At 38.5% G+C, this 8,548-nt stretch overlaps 1 protein-coding gene and 1 long non-coding RNA gene across 9 annotated transcripts in view; both read right to left on the bottom strand.

The window, feature by feature from the left end:
* Positions 1-4,243, bottom strand: part of LOC102428078 — a 78,635-nt gene extending 74,392 nt beyond the window's left edge. For all 8 annotated transcript variants that reach the window (XR_002830216.1, XR_002830214.1, XR_002830215.1 and 5 more), the window contains exon 1: positions 3,671-4,243. This is a non-coding gene — a long non-coding RNA (uncharacterized LOC102428078). The remainder of the gene's footprint in view (positions 1-3,670) is intronic.
* Positions 4,244-4,848: 605 nt separating this feature from the next.
* On the bottom strand, positions 4,849-6,059 carry MTERF2 (mitochondrial transcription termination factor 2). Its single transcript, XM_023757245.1, has one exon. The coding sequence runs from the start codon at positions 6,011-6,013 to the stop codon at positions 4,856-4,858; it is 1,158 nt and encodes a 385-aa protein (XP_023613013.1). The 5' UTR covers positions 6,014-6,059; the 3' UTR covers positions 4,849-4,855.
* Positions 6,060-8,548: the final 2,489 nt, after the last annotated feature.

Here is an 8,548-nt window from a genome sequence, read left to right as displayed (position 1 = left end):
TTGAAAGAAATTATTACTTCATTAATAGGTCATATTTCTAATTTATCTTCTCTAGTCATAGGTTCTGCTGTGCTTTATACCTGCATTTCTAAACATACTTTAGTTGACTGTATGCTTGCATATTTATTTTTAACTTTGGTTATCTTTAAAATTGCTTGAGGAAAATAAAATGGTTGTGATTAATTTCTGCTACAGAAAAGCCACCTGGTACATTTTATCTTACCGAGTTTGTTTTAAATTCTAAACTGTAACTTTGTTCAGGAGAGGCTTTTGCAATGATAGCAGAGAACTGTACAAATGAAGTTAGTCATGGAGGTTCTTGTTGAAATGAACTTGCCATCTGATATGTATAGCTGTACACTTGAGTCTTTCTCAGTTTATTTTTGTAGATTAGCATTTGACTTGTAAACAGTACTAGTTCACTTCAAGAAACTAAGGTGGTTGTATATACCTGGAGGTATCTGTTATTCAGCTTTTCTTTTGAGTGGGTATTTGCACAATGAGGGTAACCGTGTGTGACCCACTGAATGACTGATCTAATGTCGATATTATGAGTCCTGCACTTAGATGAAAATAACTGATGACTGAAGTTTTTTGTATTAAAGGAATGAGAAAAGAATACATGAATCTGTTAATAAAACACTATGATCTACAAAATATGAAATGTTTCATAAAGATCTAAGGGAATAAAGGAAATTTTAAAACAGGGTAGTCTTAAAATTTTTAGTTACATAGCAGTTTAGAAAGTTTACAAATTTTTGACGTTAATGAAGAAACAAGATAAAACATCTCTGAATATATTTTGATGCCAACACAATAAATGAAATGCAAATATATTTTAAACAACTCTAATAAAGATTAAAAATGTAGATTTCTAGGTTTGACCCCAACTTGCTGAATCTCTGTAGGGTGGGGTCTGTAGGACTGCAGTTTAACAACCTCTGCTGGTGATTCCTGTGCACTCTGAAACGTGGGAACTGATGAAGTTACAAAGTAGTGAGCACTTCCCTCTGTCCTACGTAGCTGTGGAACCAACTTAGACATCTCACTGAACAGAAGTGACTCAAAGGGATGGGAACCAGTTGGAGGAAGGTAGAAAATGGATATATATTGGGCATCTACTTACCCACCAGGGGCTGTCCACACATTATCTGATTTAATCACTATGAGGGTATATCTTTATTCTCTTCATACAAATATGGAACAGTCTTTCAATGTTAGTTGAATTTCCTATATAATTTCTGAATTAGTGTAAGTCACTTCTCCAGTTTAGGTCCAGAAACAGAAATGGGGCCATCAGTAACAAGTCCTTAATTCTGCTGTCGGCATTCAGTGCTGCCTGTGCTAGATTTACCAGGCTGTCTAGCTTGAACTTCCTGGTGACCATATTTATATTTACTGTGGCAGCTAATTATATTTCGCCACAGAAATGAGTTTAGTGTAATTATATTCCACTAAATGACTTAAAGGAAATAATTGTTACTAGAGTCTCTTTTCACACAGGAAATAAAAATTTGACTCTAGTGTTTTATGTAAGAGTATCTCTCCCTGCTCTGTTGTTGATTTTGAATTATTTTAAATTTTACTCAGGAAGATCTGAATAAGAATGCAAGAATGGAAAAAGGCAGATTCAAAGGTTTACAAAAGAAAATGTAGTAACATTTAGTCTAAGGGAATATAAAGTCAATATACTGGATTTTAAAAACAATATATTTTTATTGATTTCAGAGAGGAAGGGAGAGGGAGGGAGGGAGAGAAACATCAATGATGAGAATCATTGACCGGCTGCCTCCTGCTGTTTCCAAATGGCCCCTACTAGGGATCAAGCCCGCAACCTGAGCATGTGCCCTTGACTGGAATTGAACCTGGGACCTTTCAGTCCGCAGGCTGATACTCTATCCACTGAACCAAACTGGCTAGGGCAATATACTGGATTTTTTTTTTTAACCACAAATGTGGATTTTAACTTAATCTTTTCAAGTTAGAGTAAGTTACAAATGTATTTTAAAAACTGTATGTGTCTCAAGTTCTCTACATGGGCCTGTGCCCCTAAAGTTTGCTGCTGTAATGACTAGACTAAATTAATGGCCGACAAAGCGCTCAGGGTCACTCAATTCTGACAAACTTTCTTATATACCCTCTTGTATGGTCACTTTACTACTCCTCCAGATGACTTTCATACCTCCTCCTTCCGACTCTCTTGCTATACATACTCCCATCTCCCATTCTACTTCCTTCTCTGACAGCAACTCTCCTGCCTCTCATACCACCCACTCCATCCACCTGCCTGCACCTGATGCCACACTCGGACCAGGACTAGTATCTGTGCGCTCATCCAAAGTCTGCCCACCTTCACTTCCTCAAGGATATGAAACCTACAGTTTTCCATCTCCAGCTCTCTTGGGTCATACCCATCAGCATGTACTAGTAAACAAATCTTAGTATTTGCTTTCTTTAAAGAAAAACTTCTTGAAAACAACTGCAGTTTCTTCCTCTTCATCTAGCCTTTCAACCTATTCCAGTTGCTTTCTTACCTTTCTCAGTCCACCAGAATCACTCCTGATAGGGCCAACTAATGATTTCCTATTTGCCAATTCTATTAGTCACTTGTCTGTATCTTAGTTGGCATGTCCATGGCATTCAATCTTATTGACCATGCCCTCTTTTCTTGGCAGACTTCCACTGGTCAACCCTTTCCAGGATTGGCCAGCTAGTGCTACAAATCTGCACTTTGTTTCTGGATAAGCTCATCGAGAGCCATAGCTTTACATTTCATAGATATGCAAATGACCCCTGGATCTCTATCTCCAGTCCTAACTTCTCACAATTCTGGACTTTAGCATTTGACTCTTTGACATCTCTGCTCTGATATCTAGTAGACATCTCAAAAATTAACATCTATAAAAGGTGATCACATAATATACAATGTATTTCAAACTGAGACAAAAGACAAAGCACCACTGATAATTATGGTGGGACAACAAGCATCTAGTTTCTCTACGGGTTTCCCATCACACTCAGAATGAGATTCTGCTCTTTAGATGGACCTGTAATACTCATCCTGCCCCACTCTCCTTGCCCTGCAACCCTGCCCCCACTGTACTGCCATTCTTTTTCTTGAACATTCCCATGTGACTTTGGGTGAGTAACCCTCTGTGTGCCTGAGTCTTCTCATCTGTAGACCAGTAAACAATGGTACCGAACTCCTAGTGTTGCAAAGCACAATGTGCCTGGCACTTGGTGCTGCGTAGATGTCTTTCCTCTCCTAAGGAACTTAACAGAATTGGATAGTGAGGGCTACTTGCATTTGCTGAAGACATGGCCTGCATTTTTCATATTTTCCTTAAGAAAAGACCATTCACACACAGTGCACAGAGGTTTGACTATCAGAGTTAATTGTTTGGTTGTTACAAAGTTCAAACTCCACAGCTGAAAGTGGGCCAGTCTTTATCTGGGTAATGTTTATCTTGGCAAGATTTAGAAATAGAAATGTGAAATGCTACTAAGTACCAACCATCACACACTTTCCCTTTTATAGGCCGACCTGGATTTTCAGAAAGTTCTTAAAAATGCTCCATGTACTTCAAATGTATATGAATTATATCATTTCAAATTGAAGGCATTTTACAGAGAAGTTTTCATAAAAATCCCTAAATTCGTTGGTACTCACTCTTTTGGCAGGTCAGGGAGGGGTGACTTTTTTCATGCCAACTCATAAGCAATCCTTTTTCTATTCACAAGGTTTGAAAAGAAGTCGGATCATAGTAAATCTGGGCTGTCACTTGGCAGCTGAGTGGCCTCTCTAAGGTTCAGTGTCCTCATCTGTAAAATGGGGAAAGTAATGAATGCACTTAAAAGCACTTCATGAGAGAAAAATGGTCAATTTTAAACAACGTGACCATACAAATAAGCTCTAATTGTTCTTTCTGGATGAGTAATACTTGGTTCTGAAAGATACTCATTCCAACCAGGAGATAAAATCATCTTTCTCTAAAAAAATGTATTAGAAATCTGCTGATGTTTCACTTTAACACTAAGCTACAGAACTCAGACCACGGTAATGATGTTTCAGAGCTGGTGGTGAGAAAGAAGGCTGGGTCTACATCCCAGATGAAATGTGCTAGATCAGTGGTTCTCAACCTTCCTAATGCCGCGACCCTTTAATACAGTTCCTCATGTTGTGGTGACCCCCAATTTCATTGTTACAAATTGAACATAATTAAAGCATAGTGATTAATCACAAAAACAATATGTAATTATATATGTGTTTTCCGATGGTCTTAGGCGACCCCTGTGAAAGGGTCGTTCGACCCCCAAAGGGGTCGCGACCCACAGGTTGAGAACCGCTGTACTAGATAAATAAAAAAATGCCACTTGTTTCCCCAGCCGGTGTGGCTTGGTGGTTGAGCATCAACCAATGAACCAGGAGGTCATGGTTTGACTCCCAGACAGAGCACATGCCCAGGTTGCAGGCTCGATCCCCAGTAGAGGGTGTGCAGGAGGCAGCTGATCAAGGATTCTCATCACTGATGTTTCTATCTCTTTCTCTCCCTCTCTCTGAAATCAATAAAAACAAATTTTTAAAAAATGACACTTGTCAGTTTCTTAAAAATGATTCACTTATATCACACTAATGTGTCATTGAATGGTACAAGATTTTTTAAAAATAGCTTAAGATCAAAATTAGCAACTTTTATTTAAAATAAATGTAATTTATATTTTATAATATAGCATATGAGTTGGGGATTATTTACTTAGAGGTAAAATTCCTGGTGCCTGCAAACAGCCTGAATCCTGTGTCTTTGCTACTCAGTGTCACTCTGCACTGCCAGAAGGAGCAGTATCAGCCAGTGAGTTACTCATCAACATGTAACGGTGCAACAGGGTTAAATAATGGCCTTCCTTTTTTGGCCTGGATTTTACCAAAGTTAGCCTCAAACTCTTTTTTCGTTCCATTTAGACTTGCTAGATGTCCATCCTTTACTCTGTAGCCTAAGGAATTCAGTTTCCTTATCCTGTACTGCACTATCTGTGGTGTTAATTCCAGAACCATGGGCGTTTCTCTTATCTGAGCTATGGAAATTCCTTCTTTCAATAATCCCTGAATTCTCTCTTCCAAAATGGGAACGGAATAATATAAAAGGGCAGGACATTTCAAAACTAACTGCTTCAGGTCATGATCTGTGCATTTAAAAGCATTTTTAGAGAAGGAAATACTGTTCTGTATACTTCTTAGGCCAAGTTGAAAAAGAAACCCTTTCAGTTTGGACAGAAGCTGGAGAATTTCAGAGTCTGTGAAACCTTGCTCCTGGAGAAATTCCAGTGTTTCCTTTATAGCTGCAGAAGAATTTAACAAAATAAATGGGTTTTGGCTTAATAACTTCAGTAGCCAAACTTTCATGTTGGTCTCGGAGCTACCTAAATTTAGATAACTCTCCTGGAGAATCCTTATCACTTGCTTATTCTTCTCCACAGGATTATGAAAAATACTAGGTGCAGTTGTCAAAAACCTGCTAATGACCACATTCTTGAGTCCCAACTCTTGAAAGAACTGAACATTCAGTTTCCGGTTCTCCTGGTCTTTAACCGTAAAGAAAGATTCTGGAAACTGTTCTATTAACTTGACTAACTCTTCCTCATTTTTGCAGAGGGACTGCCAGAGTTCTCTCTGGGAGTTAACAGCGGTTGGACTGCAGACAATGGCTTCTGGGCAGCGTTCCAAAATACTGGCGACCGCAGTCTCATTGGCACCTAGTTGCTGTAAAATATTTGCAATTTCTTCAACATAGGTTTCATCCTCCAAAAGGACCCATCCTTTTAATCTGCGTATTTTCCTGATGTCAACTGAAAATTTATGGAGCTTTTCCACTGTTCTTTGATTTTCTTTGTTAGGCTGATTGTTGGTTGTATAGGTGAAGCAAGCTAAAAAAGGTCTGTATCTAGGAGCTGATAGCATCCTTCTGAAAGAACACAGCCTGCAAAGCTGGGATCTCATCAGCAACTTCCACAACATGCCTGAAATCCACCAGCTAATCCCCACCGTCCAGTGGTACAGAATGTACTCAGGGTGCCTGTAAGAAAGAAATTACAGGATTTAACATAATGGGTTGTTGCCTTGTAGAACACAAATCTGAGCTGTAAGCAGTAAGCATTGGAAATAACATGGATTTAAATTAGACAGGAAAACTACTCATGTGGAATATTAAATATATCCTCTTACATAATTTATAAAGTAATTATACTTCTTCACAGCTTAGACATCTTATACTTTATAAATATTGCCATTTGAGCTTTGCAGCAACCTTGTGAAGTAGTTACTTCTCTTTCACAGAGCAGTAGCCAGACCACAAAAAGTTCAAAGAATCACAGACTGTAGATGTTATTTTGACACAACTTCCCCCTCCTACAACTCTGATATGTTTCTCTTTAGGAGACATATGTTACTTACTTACATACACACAACGGTTCTTTGTTTTTGTTTTTAACGGTTTTACATTTTCAAGGTGATGTTTAGCAGAAGCAAATACTTATTAAGAATGGGGGTGGGAGGGTGTCCTGGCCGGTTTGGCTCAGTGGATAGAGCGTCGGCCTGCGGACTGAAAGGTCCCAGGTTTGATTCCGGTCAAGGGCACATGCCTGGGTTGTAGGCTCGATCCCCAGTTGGGGGCATGCAGGAGGCAGCCAATCAATGATTCTCTCTCATCATTGATGTTTCTATCTCTCCCTCTCCCTTCCTCTCTGAAATTAATAAAAATGTATTTTTTTTTAAAAAGAAGGGGGGTGTCATCTCTAATTTTATATTTCAGAGTAAATATTTTTGCTGAATAACTATTACCCAAATAAGTCAGTTAATTTGTTTTATTTAAAATGAGTCAATAAATGTATGCTTGTTCCATGAGAATTATGTGAAAATTTCTTTATAAATGCAGAATTAAATTAAGTCTTAGCCAGGTACAATGAGAGAGATGTGTGACTGCCCCAGTGTAGCCACTCGAGTGGCATGTCAGCTGTAGAATAGGGACCATACATTATAACGTCTAACCAGCTGTCCCCATTTGATAGCTTTAGCTACCTAGAGACGCTATACTGTGCCTGATGCATTGTAGCCTTTGCACTATTTTCTCATATTTCTGGTAATGAAAACATGCCTAGTTTGTTGTTTTAACTTTTGGTACCTGAGATTGAAGTGTTTTGGCTCTACCACAAAAGTGTAGTGCTGCTATTTGGATAGTTAACAGCATTTCCTTAGTATTTGTAGGTTTGAAGGAAAACGGGGGGGAAAAAAGCCATTTCTAATCCCTGCCTTTAATAATGCCTTTGCCACATATGCCAAGGACTCCTCCCTTTCAAGTCCTACTACTACAAATAAATTATTATTCTCTAAGGAAAAATAACAGAGAATAATGCTCTCATTTTTGGTTTACTTTTGGTAAAATAGCTCAGTTAGTGCCTATGATGTCGAAAGTAATTGTAGGCATAGCTTCTGTTTTACTTCTAGTAGTTCAACCAGACTTTTCTTAAGACGATTCCTAACACCAGTTCCCTTAAATAACTCTCAAATAGCCAAGATATAAATAATATTTTTTAAATTTCCGAGAAGACCAAGGATTTTAACAGCAAGGAGGTACATCTAGGCTGGAGTCCCACACCCCACTGTCCTGGAATCCCAAAACCTCGAGCCTCACATCTGTACCACCAGCTGGAAGGAGTGTGGCTCGGCAGCCAAACTCACACCCTGCTCTGGCTCTAATTTATGGGCTCATCTTGGGAAAGGTACTTAACCTCATATTAAACAAGTAGTGATTAGAATACAGCCTCACAGTAAATGTTCAATAAGATTAAAATAACAATAGCATCATCTGTATAGCAGAACAGCAGGTAAACCTTATAGGAATATTGTGAGGGTTAAAATGCACATCAAGTGCTTTGTGCGCAGCCTGGTATGTTATCAGTGCTCAATAAATGGAAGCCATGACTAGGAAACATGGAGCTAAAATGTTTGTAGTAATGTGACTTTAAACTGTATTTTAGACAGAAGTACATTATTTACAAAGAATAACTGAAAATCGTGAAAACTGTATTGTAAATGCTTTTATAAGCAAGTAACTGCTTATGAAGGTAATACAGTCTCACTATAGAGAATCTGCCAAATTCTGAAAAGTATAAGGAAATGGAAAAAATCTTTCATAATCCCATCACCTATAGACAACTATTCATATTTTGACATGTAAGTCGTTTTATTCTATGCTTCTTGCCCCCTTTATTATAATTTTTAAATACATAAATCTGCTTTATACATGACAGTTAGGTTCTAAACTCAGCCTATCAAGTGAAAATTGCAGAAACTCAAAATTTTCCTTGAAAATCTCCTAAGCAGGCACCACACTGGATACCAACATACCATCTTCTGTAAGTCCTGCACCAGGGGTTCCTCCAGGCCTGGAACAGATCCCAGTGTTTGGCTGAGCCCCAGACGAAGAAGATTGCCTCACTCCGCGTGTTGACTTATCTAAGGGGGGCGGGGCGATAAAATATTAGAACTACATTG

Source organism: Myotis lucifugus, unplaced genomic scaffold (assembly GCF_000147115.1).
Source record: "Myotis lucifugus unplaced genomic scaffold, Myoluc2.0 scaffold_103, whole genome shotgun sequence".
Taxonomy (NCBI): Eukaryota; Metazoa; Chordata; class Mammalia; order Chiroptera; family Vespertilionidae; genus Myotis; species Myotis lucifugus.
The sequence above is the reverse complement of the archived record's forward strand: the minus strand, read 5'-3'. Positions and strand labels throughout refer to the sequence as shown.